Source organism: Kogia breviceps, chromosome 4 (assembly GCF_026419965.1).
Source record: "Kogia breviceps isolate mKogBre1 chromosome 4, mKogBre1 haplotype 1, whole genome shotgun sequence".
Lineage (NCBI taxonomy): Eukaryota > Metazoa > Chordata > Mammalia > Artiodactyla > Physeteridae > Kogia > Kogia breviceps.
In genome coordinates, this window is record NC_081313.1 from 87,875,133 (window position 1) to 87,891,124 (window position 15,992).

Sequence of the window (15,992 nt, forward strand, 5' to 3'; positions counted from 1 at the left end):
GAGATGCAAGAGGGAGGAGAGATGGGGATATATGTATATGTATAGCTGATTCACTTTGTTATAAAGCAGAAACTAACACAACATTGTAAAGCAATTATACTCCAATAAAGATGTTTTAAAAAATGCTATGAAACATGTCATTTGGCATTAACTAAAATTGCTTTAAAGGATCATTTAAATGAAGAAATCATTTCTATATGAAAAGCAGAGAAATTTAAGAAGTTATCTGCACATAATCCAGTAAATGATTTGGAGTGAGGAGATTATAGTTCTGGTTTTGTTAATTAATTAAAACCTGTCTGGGCTCAATTTTCTCATCTATTAAAAAAGTAGTATTTCTGCTTCCTTCATAAGCTTTTGGTAATAATTTAGAAAGTGAGTGTAAGAAAAAATTTTAACTCATGAAGAATTATACACAGTTTTGAAATAATTAAGAAAACATTTATTGAATACATGAATACACACTGGATATCAATGAGAGTCTCTATCTTCCAGCTAGGGAATGTTTAATCATAGAATATAACTGATATTTGGTGGCAGCACAACAAAGTTATAGTGAATAAGCACATTAAACTTAGTAAGTTCTATAACTATATAATTAGTCTCATGGAGTAGCTGCTTTGAGACATTGTTTTTTTATACACAGATGGACAAACATGGTTATCATGGGATTCAGCTACTTTGTTTAAGCTTTGACAATCGGGAAAATCCAACAAAGCTTTCTAGTAATAAATACTACTAAGCATCTCACTGACCTATGAGTGGTTATCCAAGAGATATTTAACACTGAATCCATACCATACGGTTATTCACAGACAGTGTGAACCAGAGGCTTTCCTAGCCTCAGTTTCCACATCTCTAGGCTTGAAAACTAACAGTCCACATCTAAGGGGATTAAATGAATAATGCCCCACAGAAAATATCCAATAAATGGTAACTATTCTATAATATTATTATGAAAATTTACACTTGACTTCTTTCAATTGAACTGGGTACTTGATTAGTGGTTAAAACCCAAAGTAGTGTTTCCTTTTATATATGTTAAGTGAAGTTGTTACCATGGGAATGGTGAATAAGACAGGAAAAGTCTAGATGAAAGTTGGAACTTACCCTGAATTTTCAACTAGAATATTTTCATAAGGTTTCTTCAAAATTTGCCTGTGTGTGCACGTAATCACTTTGGATGATTTCTGCTCTTTCTTTAGATTAACCAATGCATACAAACTCATCAATTCAGACACCTGTTCTTGCTCTGAGCCTTTCCTAAGGCTGTACTACCTCAAATGCCCTTGCTTCTCATATCTGTCCTCCCATGTCACCTCCAACAAAAATCTTTCCCCAAAGACTTCAGCCTCTTATGTCATTGTCCTCCTGAGTCCCTACATCTTGTAGGGCCTATTTGTTAAAAAAAAAAAAATGACACCATCATGTTGCTTAATATGTTGGAAAACATTTTCACTGCTTATGTCTTCTTTCTCTATGTAAGAGTATATACTTCTCACCCATCTCTGTATTCTCCTCAGCACCCAGCCAGTACACATACAGTAAACATTTGCTGAATGAAACAAAAATGGAACCGGTCCAGTATAAATCCCAGGATTAGAAAGAAATTTAAACATTATGTACATCAATTCCTTACCTAGTGTTTCCAATCTTTCCATATTCTTTTCGAGAGATTATCTCGGTGTGAATAACTCTTGTAATAGAGAACTCACTACCACTCAAAATTTCTATTTTTAAGAAGTTTTAAACATTAGAAGATTGTTTATTTTGTGGGATACTAGAAATTTAGTATTATTGCAGTTACCTTGTTTTTTATTGTAGTCCCCTTTAGATCTACTCATTGCTGATACAATACTCATAATGGTCAATAATGACTCTATTTATACTACAGCATATTTCAAGGAAAACAAATGCTTAGTCTGCATACTTAAGGGTACTAAGCAGTGAGGGTTAAAAATAGGAACTCCAAAAAATACTTTTCATGTGATTTGGGACAAATTTCTTTTATCTGTAACAGGACTCCTTCATAAGATTAACACTAAAACAGCTAATTAATACTAAAATCAAACACTCTATTTTAGAAATGCTAAAAGCAGTTGAGAGAAGGAAAGTGGGAAAATTAATATTTTAGCTAGTGATTCGGTTGTATATGGAAACTGAGTATTTGGGTATAAAAATTAATAAACTGGTCTTCCCTGTTGGCGCAGTGGTTGAGAGTCCACCTGCCGATGCAGGGGACACGGGTTCGTGCCCCAGTCTGGGAAGATCGCACATGCCGCGGAGCGGCTCGGTCAGTGAGCCATGGCCGCTGAACCTGTGCGTCCGGAGCCTGTGCTCCGCAACGGGAGAGGCCACAACAGTGAAAGGCCCGCATACTGCCAAAAAAAAAAATTAATAAACTAAATAATTTACAGCAACAACATTCATTTATCTGGAGGTGTAAGAAAGTTCAGAGGCAAGCACAGAAACTGGTCCATTTGTCTTTTACATGTAAGTTAGAAGATTCTGTAATCAAAAAAAAAAAAAAAAAAGAACTCTTATTATATAGGAAGCTAGAGATGGCCTTTGAATTGGTTATGGGAGACTTTTCCTAAAATAAATGTCTTAAAGGCTTCCCTGGTGGCACAGTGGTTAAGAATCCACCTGTCAATGCAGGGGACATGGGTTTGAGCCCCGGTCTGGGAAGATCCCACATGCCAAGAGCAACTAAGCCCGTGCGCCACAACTACTGAACCTGTACTCTAGAGGCTGCGAGCTGCAACTACTGAAGCCCGCGTGCCTAGAGCCCGTGCTCCGCAACATGAGAAGCCACTGCAATGAGAAGTCTGCACACCACAACAAAGAGTAGCCCCAGCTCACCGCAACTAGAGGAAAGCCCGCACGCAGCAACGGACACCCAACGCAGCCAAAATTAAATGAAATAAATAAATTTATTTTTTTTAAATGTCTTAAGAAGTGCTCCTCAATACATTTGAGATGAAAGTCTATTATGAAAAGTCTATTATGATAAGCATGGTTATTGTTCAGTCTTTTATTTCAGGATTATATAGCTGCAGGCTTAGGATGACCTAGGAAATAGGGAAGAAAGTCAACAATTTCTTTGCTGTTGAGCAAAAAAAAAAAAAAAAAAAAAAAAGCATTTAGAAAAGTTATAATTAAATACCAAATTTTTTGTGAAAAATCATGACAATTACTGAAAAGAAAGAAAAAAGAGAAAACAACACTTGCTAAGTACAACAGTAGATGCATAAATACAATAGTGAGGAATTCCAGGAATGAAAGAATTAGAAGTGGAGAGAAATAACTTTTAAGATGGACATAAAAACAAGGGGAATTTGCAACAGTAGAAGATTTAGCAATTTAGTACTATTTTGTTAGAAACAATAAAAGGTATCTATATTTAAATGACAGAATGGAGAGAAAGTGTGAATAACCAACAGTAAACAATAAGATATTCTTTTGACTTGCAACTGTATTTTCTGAAGTTCTTCTCTGTCACTTTACAACTCTTAGAGGTATTCCTGCTGACAAAAGGAGTTGAATCTTACCCATTACCCAGCAACCTTGAAGCAGTTTGAAATACAATTTGAAAATGAGACAAAACATAAAAGAAAAAACCAAGAATTAAATTTTAAATGGAACATCACTGTATGTAATGCATACCTAATAATATGAAAAATAAGATGGTGTAAGAAAGAGCAAAATTATTTTTGGTATAAGATTTTTTTCTTGAATAATATATCAGTGTTGGTTTGGCAAGAAAGAAAAAAATGAAACACTCCTGATACTAGTATAACCCAGAATGCTTCTTGGGATCTCTTTTTGTTTCTTCAGTGTGCTTATTTTGAAAATGTATCCCAGACCCCAATTTGGGTTAACTAATAGCTAAAGAGGTCTGGTATTCCAAGAAGAGGTAGCGAATGTACAACTTATTAATCTTTCAATAGCGTCAGAAGGCCAGCAAGGCTGGGGTGAGGCATGGGTTAGACCAAAGCAAAGATTTATGGCAGCAGGCACTCCCTGCCATTCTTCTTGTCTGGAAAAAGATGCATTACCTATTTTTTTTTCTCTTTTTTAAAATAAGCAGGCCAGCCCTGTCCTGTGGATCCCAACAGGATGAAAGCTCCAGGAATGCAGAAACTACATGTCCTGCCTCTAGCACAGAGCCCAGCACATAGTAGGTACTGAATCAATATTTGTTAACAGAATGAATATACATCACGTCTGTTGTGTGCCAGACCAACTGAAATGACATCTCACATGATAACCACTGGAACAAATGACCTCCTTGTCTTGGAAGACCTTTTGCCCAGAGTAATCCAAAAGCTTTTATGGCAAGCCTTGGGGTTAGGTTTAAAAGTCCCAGATCAGGCAGAAGCGCATGGGCAAGCAGAGTAAGGGGCAGTCAAAGACTGTCCTCAGAGAGCAGCCCCAGGGCCTGCGGGAGTGACAGGAGAATGTGGAGCGGCCCAGATGAGCCTGTGGGTTGTCAGAGACTTGTAGGCCCCAGACATCGATGTCAGTAGTTGAGTGTTTACAGTCCTCTTTAATTAAAAGGTTATTTGACAACTTGAGATGGGAAGCAAAAAGATATCCTCTAGAGTGTATTTCAAGGGCTCTGAGGAGTGCTAAATAAAGTCAAAGGAAATGTGATAACAACCCAGAAAGGAACCTGGGTCTTTTTTACAACTGCTCCCTGACACAGGGTCACACTGGTAACCTTCACTACAGAGATGCTAATGGAGATACGGGCTTTATTCATCCATCCCATTTACTATACCACATGTTCTATGCCTTGCAGCTGGAGTAAGACTGGCTCTGACCTCTGTAGGCTTGAATGATACAAGTTGTTTTCCCTTTAATCCTAAGGATACACTTCTGAAGGAGGAGAATTTTCAACAGAAAAGTGTTTGAAGGTGAGCAGAAAGGTTGGTTGGAAATTATTAGTTGATAAATTATTATAAGAACAAAAAACAAAAGCATAAGGGAAGCCAAGAGAAAATTATCCAAACAAAAATGAAGGTAACATAGAGAAGAGATAGGGAAGAAACCTAAGATAGGGAGACAAATTAAAGATTTTATACTTTTTTGCTGCATCTTTCTTTTTATTCCCCACTAATAAGAATCTGGTTTAGATAGCTTAGGTGTGGAAGTCAACTAGGCATGTATAGACTAATACAGGTCAAACTTCTAAATAATGATTCCCACAAACAGAAAGCCACACTTGGAGGAGGAGGGCTGATTCTTCTTCAGAAAAAGAGATGATTCTATAATTACAAAAACTGCCAATTAGTGGGTATCCACTATGCCACCAGAAACAACACAGATGTTTTATATTCATTTTCACTACCTTTTATGGTGTGTACTATCATGTGCTTAACAGATGACAAAACTAAGAGGTTAAGTAACTTGCTCAAGGTCACAAAGAAAAGAAGAGGCATATTCTAACCTACTTTCTCTGACTCAGTTTGAGTTTTTTTCCCACGATACAACCTATAACATTTATTTGTTTAGTGACAGAAGAGTGACAATATTAGATTTCTCTTTAGGGAGCAATTTCCCAAGACTGTATTTTCCATTTAAGCTGTGCCTGAATTATTGATTTGTTTACAATTGTAATCCTTTACCATAAAGATCTGTGTTCAATCTGGGGAATAAGAAGCCTATTAGAATGATAGTTTTCTTCATGACAACTGTATCATATATCAATTAAAATGAACATAACTTCCTAACAGCCTGGGCAGGTGTTGCTAAGTACTATAACACTACACTCAACAACTGTGAGAATCTTGAGAAAAATTACAAATGATAAGCCAGGCGAGCTGCTGTTTCTGAATCAATGCATCCTGCAAAAAACTTCAAAAATCTCAGGATACTGTACTGAAAGCATGTACGAACACGGCACCAAAGAAAAAGGAGGTGAGGAGGAGACTAGCTAGAATATGAGCAAAGCAATAGGAAGCAGAATTAGGGAGTAGTCTCTTGAAGGATGAAATTCCCCTGGTATCAGGTTTACATCAAATTTTACAATTTCTAAGTAGCCTCAAAAATCAGAAAGTCCCACAGAAGATGTCTTTAATTATCCAGTTAAAGAAGGAAGAAAGCATCTGCTTTTCCTTCTTAAAATTTATAATTAACACAGGGCAAGGGATCACAGTCTCCCCCAGTAGAGCAATGACCTCCAATAACATGCTGTGTCTCTGGTTACAATGAAGAATCTTTCTTGTTGTCTTTTTGACAAAAATCGTTCACGTGTTATTGGCATGGTACCAGAGGAAAAAAGATTCGCTGAGCTGAGTGTTTAGTAATTTCTTTTAATTTTAAAATCAAGTATTAATTATAGTAAAATCTCATAAACTATTGACCTTTCCCCCTCATCCTCAACTGTGCCCAAACATTTTGAAAAACAGAACCAACAGAAGCACAGACACTTTTGCCACAAATCCTTAGAACACCTAAAACCTCAAGAAAGAAGGAGGAGAGACTAGGTGGGGCAGAGAGCTTGAAAGCTGGAGGGACTGAGGTATGAAAAAAACCGTGATAGATTTCATGTCTGGGTGGAGGGAGGAAGTCCTCAAAATTTTCACTTCCACTTCCTCTCAACTAGACTAGATCAATGGTTCTCAACGTTGGCTGACATTGACATCACTTAGGCAGGTTTTATTGCCTGGGCCCCACCTCCTAGAAATTATGATTTAATTAGTTTTGTGTAAGGTTCAGGAATCAGAATGCTTTAGAAACTCCCCAGGTGATCCTAATGTACAGAGAGGGTTGAGAACCGCTGACCTAAATAATTCAGAGATAGGAATAAATGCAAACCACATGGGCAAAGTTCTAACAGTTTTCACCTCACCAGGAGAAAAAAAATCCTGAGATCTCAAAATATCAGAACCTGAGAATATCACTAAATACTAGCAGTAAACAATAGCAATAAACCTTCCTTCCTTCCAAGGAACGGAAAAGAGGTAGAAGACTTTTGTGTGTATCTTTTCTCTGTCCCACTTCTGTAGGAAAGCAATTTTTCTCAGCAGTATACATTGTGCTAATCATTAGACTAGGTACCAGGTACACACAGGAGCATGAAGTCAATTCACAAATGAGGAAACAGCCTCAGATACCTGAAGGAACTTCCCTAAGGCCAAAGAACAAGGAACAAAGACGGGACTTGATCCTAGATCTGTCCCAAGTCCAAAGCTTTTTCTCTTTTCCGTATCTTCTGGAACATTTCTTTGCACTAGCTAACTTAACTGGTACTGGGACAGAGTGTAACTTGAGCAACATTTTCCACTGCAGGACCTTGAAGAGTTCATTCTAAGGAACTTAATCCATAGCTCTCCTGGCAATTAGCAATCTGACATTGACAGCAAACAGGTAAAAGGGAGAAATATAAAGTATGGTTGGAGGGGCAGGTAGGAGACTAATGGTAAAGGATCTTGAATGCCAAGTAAAGAGTTTGCAATGAATGAATGTACTAGTTAATTAACAAATCTACAGGTATTGAGGATATGCCCTGTGTTGGGCAGAAAGAACACTCTAAGGCCTAGACAATAGGGAGATATTGGAAGTTTCAGAGTTACTGATCTAAGTGGCAATCTAACATGCCAAACCAGAAAACAAACTACAAGGAAAAAGAAAACATATCAAAACACTCCTTTCTCATGGTATAATTAGGAAAAAGACAACAACCCAGAAACATTATGGATAAATCCATGTAAGACATTTACCATTCTCAAATAATAAACTCTGAAAAGAAATTAGGGTTATTTTCAAGCCAAATCCTTTATGTTGTTTTTTATTTTTTGTTACAGCTTTCATAGAATTTTTCCAAAGGATGAATTTAGTAGGTGATAAAATACAACTCTCCCACCCAGGGCAGATGGTCAGTATGACATTTTAGGATTGGAGTCAGTTATTAGCATATGTTGGAGTTAACAATAAAAAACTTAATGGATTATTAGTTCCCTTCAAGGCAGAAAGCATATTCTCCAGTTTAAAGGAACAAATTTAAAAATCAGAAAAGAAAAATGGAAACCATTTTAGTCTCCCATAAAGCCAAACAATTAGTTAAAACTCTGTATTTAGATTACATATGCAAATTAATAGGAAAAATATATAAAGCTGAATGAAAAAGGAAAGGCTAGGTTACTTTTCTTTATTACTCCAATAGAATGATTTCATACTTTTCATATTTTTATAAAACAACTTGCTTTTCTCCACTTTAAAGGAATATTTTAAATTAAGATAATTTAAACTCTTACAAACAAATGTATACCCTTTACTTCCTGTATATCTGAACTTCCTATTGGAAGTTTCCAGCGTTTTAAAGAATTTAAGGCATTAAGAAGGTTGGCATTTGGAATGGCACAAGAATGCATTTTACATGACATTAAGCAAATCAACTCAATGTAATCATTTCTTTAGTTATATTTATTATATCAAATATTTAATTATCCTAGTATTTATTTTCATCGTACAGCAATTTTAGCCATACTTTTTAATCTTATGTGAATGTGTATGTGCATATGCACAAATGTGTGCATGATTACATGTGGTGATAAACTGATATACATGTTCATTTTTACTCTGGTTCCACTTTCGTGATTTCTTGATTCGGGGTTGTATGATCAGAGAGTACAAGTAAAGATAAATCTCATAGTCTCTATGAGTTAGTAGCTTTTGATTTCTTTTGAAAAAGCTTTCAAAGATCTCGTACCTTTTTATTCTTGAAAATGATTAGGACAATGGCTCATTACATACCATAATCTGTGATTTTACAGGACACCAAATACAGCTCTTTCAGGTTTTGTCCTTCCTTTGCAATGACCTCCACACACCTAAAACACACACAAAAAATGGTGAGTTACACTAATGCGTTTCAAGTTAAATTAGCAAGAATTTGGCCAGGACTATAAGAGGAAGAGGTCAGCGTTTGATGAATGCCACAGCTCTCTCCTTTCAACAAACCTCTTTCAAGGTGTTTCAGGAAAAGGTATTATATTCCCTGCTTTAAACTCAAGTTCTCTAATACCTAAATGACTTTAATTAAATACATTTATGACTAGCACATCTTTTAAAACCAAAATGATGAGATATTCCTGTAAGAGTAGTGTTACATTTGGTAATAAAGGATTTGTAAACATGTGCTATATAATGAACATGTTATTTACATAAAAAATAATGTAATGAAAGTGTAGCATATAGACAGATGGTCATTATAAAAGAATGGTAATATTGCTCATGGTTTAATTATTAATGATGGACTTTGATAACATTGAAGTACACATTTTGTGAAATTTTATTCAAAATAAAAATGTTTTAAAAATCTGTAACACTGATTAAAGATGAAAGAAAAATCGTACACATAAGAACTTTAAAAGCTTTTACTTTAAAATGTTTTATTCTTAACATTTTAAATGAATTGTTGCATACATATAGGCCATTTTCATAATATAGATATAGATATGTAAGATTTAAAGTCTTTTCTGGTTTCATTTCAGTTAAAAGGTTTCTGAATGGTGTACTCTGCTCTAATGGCCGTAGTGGAACATGCAGTACAGAACTGAATGAACTTTGAAAACAATGATTAACAGTGTGGCTCAGTTCCCTGAATTATCAGAAAAACCTGTACAGTCAAACTGACACATTGGCATATGCATCCTTCAATGCAGCCCCTGTTTTAATCTTTATAAATAACAGTTAAGTAAAAGGGTAAAAGCAAAAAGAGTCATTAACCTTTTCTAGAAAGTAAGGATCAAGTAATTTGATACCTATGTGTGTAATCCATCAAAAAATTACCGAGTATCCATCTCTGTCTTTCAGATATTTTATTGGCTGTCTGGCTTATTTGCAGGTATCTTCATAAAATGTCAGGAAATTTTATACAATTTTACTTCACATAATTTATTACTGAAGGTTAAATTAGTTATAGAGAAGACATATTTTTCTTTTAAAAATATTTTTATAGAATATTATTTTAATGGAATGATAAACATTTCTAAGTTCCTCAGAATAACTGAATAAACATGTTTTTGGCTATTAAAAAAAAAGATATATGATAAAAATGGGTAAGTTCTTCCATGGTTACAACAGAAAACTTAAAATAGTAACAATGTAATTATGATTGATAGAGCTTATTATGAAGGGAAATTTTTAAACCTAATTCCGTGTCATTTTGCTTTACTGTAATATTTGAATAAAGTCATTAAAAAAGGGAAAAGAAAACATTACAGGCAATAACCATGTTTTACATATGACTTTAAAAACTAATTTTCACACTAAGGATAAAAATAAAGGCCCTAGATGATTATAATATTATAAATAGTTAATAAAAAGTCTACTTTCTACCATATGAAATATACATAGCTCTCTGTCCTCCTCCATTACCTACCAAAAAAGTTAGCAGATCCAACATTTGGTATGACCACCACAAAATGAAATAAATTAGTGCAGAAATAGTGTTCATATCATTTATTTTGTTCTCATGGTCTTTTCAAATAGTTCAAAACACCTGATTTTACATCTGATTATGGGGAAACTCTAAGCAAATACAATATTCTATTTGTGTTCCTTCCTGCCACTTGATTCTATATTAGGTATGCTACAAGCACACGTGAACATTAAAGACACACAGAGCAGACTATAGACAGCAAATAACACAAATTGATTTCAGTGTACAAGCCAGATCAAATGCTATTTCATAGGCAACAAAAACCGGTATTCACATAAAATCAGATAATCAATCACTGGATAAAAACTGTCCTAAAACTGATGAAAGGACATAAACATCAGGTTTCCTCCCTACATGACAGAGAAAAGTTATGAATAGATATTACACATATATATAGCTTACTCAAGAGGCAAAAGTCAAGAGAAAACGCGTGATTAAGAAATAAAAACAGTACAGTACATATCTTTTAGAGGAAAAAAAAGAGAAACATAAGAGAAAAGCACTTTGCTTTTACAAAGGATCACCTAGGATTTTTGTTCTTTTATAACATTAAAAAAAAAATTAATTAATTAATTATTTTAAAAATAAGTAACGCTTCATGAATTTGTGTGTCATCCTTGTGCAGGGACCATGCTAATCTTCTCTGTAGCGTTCCAATTTTAGTGTATGTGCTGCCGAAGCAAGCACTTGCTCTGTTTTTAAAAGTTCAGTCACATAAGGTTTTCCAAATACTTTTAATTACCCTGTAATCACAGCCAGTGTGTTAGAAGTTATGCACAACATAAAACTATTCCACAAATAGGAATTCATGGAGGAAAAAAAAGTATTCCTTGGAAGATGTTTAGCAAAAATTATTATTTTTTTAATTTAAATATCACATATGTCATGGATGTGGTATTTGAGAAGTCCCAAGTTCTGTGAACATGGACTGAAACTCAATATCATATTAACACACAAAATTGAGTGGTTCCAATAAATAGGTAAAATAGCTACTTTTTTGAGAGTTGAAAATGGAAGTGGTTTATATTATCCTGTTACTGCAAATTGGTGAAAATGGAACCCCACATCAGGTCCCTGGCTAGTGTCTGAAGTCCTGTGATTAGTCTAGGCCTTTTTTCCCAGGCAGCTTGTAGTGATAGCAAGTCATGATGAGAGACCACGCCGGTGACTGTCCTTTTCTTCTCAAACTTTTAGAGTCCATTCTAGAGTATATTTACAGAGGTACCCTAACACAAGTCTGTCGACCACATTTACTCTAAATGATTCTACTCTGTTTTAAGAGTCTTGGCTTTAGTTGTGACCTTTAGTGTATTAACATCAGAGAATTTCCCAGTTCACTGCATAGACTGTATGCAGGCAACAAACAAGGCTTAGTAATTATTTACACCTTTTGACTACAGGTATTCATGTAAATTTTTAAGGGGTATTAAAAATGATACCAAAAAAAGGGAGGAATATTTTCAAAGTCATAGTCTGTGAGAAGGAGAGTGAAAGAACCAAAGACCACATTTAAAACCTTTGCTTCTCCATCCCCTCTATTAACAGATATCAAATAGGAGAATATTCATTAATCTCAGTGATTAAGTATAGTTTTGTCCCTAGGGGTAAGCCATGAATTCCTAAACTCAAAATCCAGAATTCAAAATTTTCCCATTATCCCCCTACCCGTCCCCACCGTCCCTAAGGATAAACCTCAGAATACCATATGACCAACATTTTCTATGGGTCAGTGCATGCAAAGATTTCCTATTTCATGCATGACAACCTAAGGAATTACAAAACTTGGGAAAAGAAAAATAACCTTAGGGAAAGTAATAATCTATAAGATTATTAAGAACAAATTTATAATATAGGAATATGGCATAGTGGAAAAATGCAGAAGAATATCAAATATTGTTAAAGTAGCCCATGAACATCAAACACAAGCCTACTAAACCACCTTTCCAAGTTCTGAGAAACAAGAGGAGACATGTTTTAACAAGAGTGAATAAAGAATCAGAAGACATACATTCTATTCTCACCTGCATGAAACCACAGAACAACCCCTATCTTCTCTGAAGTCCCACATCATCATGCGTTATAAAAATGAGGGCCTATATGCAAAATTTCTCCAAATCAAATGTCCTAGGTTCATTTAAATATATTTTACTTTATTCTGAATTGCCTCTCCTCAGATTATTTTCTTGCTTTTATGTTTTGGCAGGGTTCTGAAGAGAATTAAAAAATTGCAACCACTGTAAATCCCTGAGTAACAGCTGTTGAGTACATATATATATAAACTCTGTTAGAACAGTGAAAACGGCCAGAAAACCTGACTACATGTGGTGAATCCAGAATTATTTTCCATAATGTGATTTTATTCTCACTTGCTTTTGATAGTGTTCTAAAATTCACCTAAAATTCATTTGATGAAATATGAAAAACAGCAAAAAGGTACTTTTGTGAGCAATATAGTTTTTTTTTTTTTTTAATGAGAAGGCATTACTTAGTTTCAATGGAGGGAAAAATCTGTCTCCCTAGCAATAGATTCCTAGTAACCTGATTTATGTGAAGGGTAAAGGTTAATGAATTAAGCTGTGTAAGCTTCAAAACTATCAAAGGAATTCAAAAGAACCTTGAATTATAGAAAACAATGGCCATTCTACATACATACCAAATTTTTATGTTTTTTGTCTCCTACTCAAAAGCTGGAAAGTGGCATTAGTGACAATTGAAAAGAACTAATGAGGAAATATGACTACATTGCTTGCAAAGAGGAGTGTCCTAGGAGACCTTGTTACTGTTTGTGATGTGTTTCAAATCCAAATGAAGCTAATTGGAGCTGCCAGACACTGGTTTGCAAATCTCACTTTGAAGGACAGGCTCAATCACCTTAGAGGTGTGAAAAGAAATGTCCCCATTAGAGATGCATTAGTATGTGGCTTGGTGAATTTCTAAATAAACTTTAGGATGTTCTTTCCTAAGTCACTTTTATATTTGAATAATAGATATATCTTCAAGCAGAAGAAAAAATGCAACAAGACAAAGACAACCCTACAGATTTAAAACAAAAAGTATGAACAGTGCTATAAAGTAATTGGCAAATAAGTGCAACGGGGAGCTAAGTACGTTTAAGGTCGAATAAACACGTAGATCAAACGTTAAAACTGGGGGCTTCCCTGGTGGCGCAGTGGTTGAGAGTCCGCCTGCCGATGCAGGGGACACGAGTTCGTGCCCCGGTCCGGGAAGATCCCACATGCCGTGGAACGTCTGGGCCTGTGAGCCATGGCCGCTGAGCCTGTGTGTCAGGAGCCTGTGCTCCGCAACCGGAGAGGCCACAGTGGTGAAAGGCCCGCATACCACAAAAACAAACAAACAAACAAACAAAAAACGTTAAAACTCCTGAAATACAAACACATCATAAAAGTGATCTATTTGGGGGTTTTAGAAGTAGAACTTCATTTTCATTATTTCCTGAAACTAGACAAGCCACCCTTTGTTATATAGATTGTAAGTGGGTAAAAGCAGAAGAGGCTGTAACACACACACACACACGAAAAGGAATAAAAAGGATTTACAAGATCTAAAGAGAGAAACAAGGGAGCAAACTTGGTGCTATTCTGTGCTACAAAAGCTCATACTGACTAACTCATATATGGGTCATTTAAATGATAGCAGAGGTCACCAAAACACAATTTGGCATCTTACACAAAGAATAATGATATTTGATTGATTTTTCTAAAGCCCCAAATCGAGTTTTACTGTAGGCCAATCCCAGTGCAGCAAATGAATGGACATGATTTATAGGTATACCCTGATTTCAGAATGTGCACTATATAACATATTTCTATGTTAAAAAGATAAATTTACAGTTAAACATTTACAAGATGAATCAATTCAAGAATTTACTAACAGTACCTTTCCGTTATATGTGAATATAATTTCATTTATAAACATTCCATTCATAGGTACTTTTTCTAGTAACACGACACCTTAACCTTATATAGCATGATGACAAATGAAAGCCTATTTTGAGAAAGTGATACAGGGCATCAAATTGATATGTTGAGAGCCCTTTGTATTTCATGGTACACTTTCTTGTAAACGTTCTTCTATTCCATCCCTTTAACAGCATAGTATCAAATGTATGCTTAAGTCAATTTTTCATGCAAACATCTAAAGATAATCTCATAAAAGAGATGTTCACTGCAAGAGAGATTTTTTTTAAAGGATGACTTGCAATTAAAATGCTAAAGCATTCACTCAAAACACAATCTATCTCAGGGGCAAAGACTAGGAGTGACATGCAAAATGTCACCTGCTCCACCAGTTACAATTCTCTTGGGATATTCATTAAGTTCTCACTTACCAAATGTTATTCTCTAGAAAGCCAATATCTGATTAGTGAATCCAAGATTAATTTAGGTAGTTGCTACTTAACCAGTGGAAAACTGATGCCCATTTTGTCACACAGAGATAGTGAAAGATTACACAATGAGAAGAGTGGTTTGTTTGTTTGTTTTTAATAAGATGTACCACAATAAGTGGCCTGAGATGTTATTGAAACGTAAATTCTATGGGTTTACATCTCTGCCAACAGAGGTGTTACACCTTTGGAAGAGGTGGAGCAGATATTGTCATCTGCTGATTCTGTCTGGACCACCCTTTACCTGACAGCCTCTAGCATTAAGTAGGTTTCCTAACGAGAATAAGTAGGAGTCAGCACTGAAAAAGGAGTAATACAACAGCAAAATAATATTTTCTAACATATTTAGGAGTGACCATCACAAACCAGCTCTTACGGGAATATTTTGTTCCTTCATTTATATAGCAAAACAGGTCTAATGTAATTTGAATGTTTCTTAGAGAACTTTAAAAATGTGTTTCAAATAGAATAAAGCCTGCAGTATTTTTTTTAATGCACATTTTCCTTAAGCTACTAAGAAACAAAATGGTTAAACGTTTTTCCAAAGCAAGGGGGCAGGGGAGAGGAAACCAAACTAACACATTTGGATAAACTTGGTTCTGGCTTTAATATTTCAGATACATTTATCCAAAAGTCTTGTTTTTAATTTTAGCCGTTGTTCCATCCTTTTACCGCAGCTACACTAAACCATTATATAATAACTTGAGCTAACTTTTTCTAAGCATGCCTCTGAATATGCAAGAAGCAGAAAAAAGATTCTAAGCTATTTCTGATTTATTTATTTCAACAAGGTTTTATTAAGTGCAAATTATGTGTTAGAAATGTTAAAAGATCTAATCAGAAAGCCACATTATTATAAAATGATAGACATAATACTTGATAACCTTGATAGATCAACTAATATTTATTTTTGCTGCTATGGCTGATATAAATGTTCATACCCAGCAGCAGAAAAAGCATATCACTATCTCTATATCTACTGAAAATCAACTGAAAAGAGTCATGTTTCAGGACTGAAGGAAATGCTAGAAAGAAAGGGAAGGGGAAAATTTAAAGGTAAGACTTCCTAATTCAGCAGTTTAGTCATTCTTCAATGGAAGAAAAAATGTAGTTATTTTGAAATAGGAAAAGTTAAGA

General features: G+C 35.0%; 1 protein-coding gene and 1 non-coding gene across 3 annotated transcripts in view; both read right to left on the reverse strand.

The window, feature by feature from the left end:
* The window catches only part of FBXL17 (F-box and leucine rich repeat protein 17), a 489,758-nt gene that overhangs the window by 154,647 nt on the left and 319,119 nt on the right, over positions 1-15,992 (reverse strand). For both annotated transcript variants that reach the window (XM_059063241.2, XM_067031421.1), the window contains exon 7: positions 8,761-8,837. In XM_059063241.2, the coding sequence (XP_058919224.1) occupies positions 8,761-8,837 (77 nt within the window). The remainder of the gene's footprint in view (positions 1-8,760; positions 8,838-15,992) is intronic.
* On the reverse strand, positions 11,031-11,137 carry LOC131756556 (U6 spliceosomal RNA). The gene has a single exon (XR_009335714.1). It is a non-coding gene; the product is annotated as a U6 spliceosomal RNA (small nuclear RNA).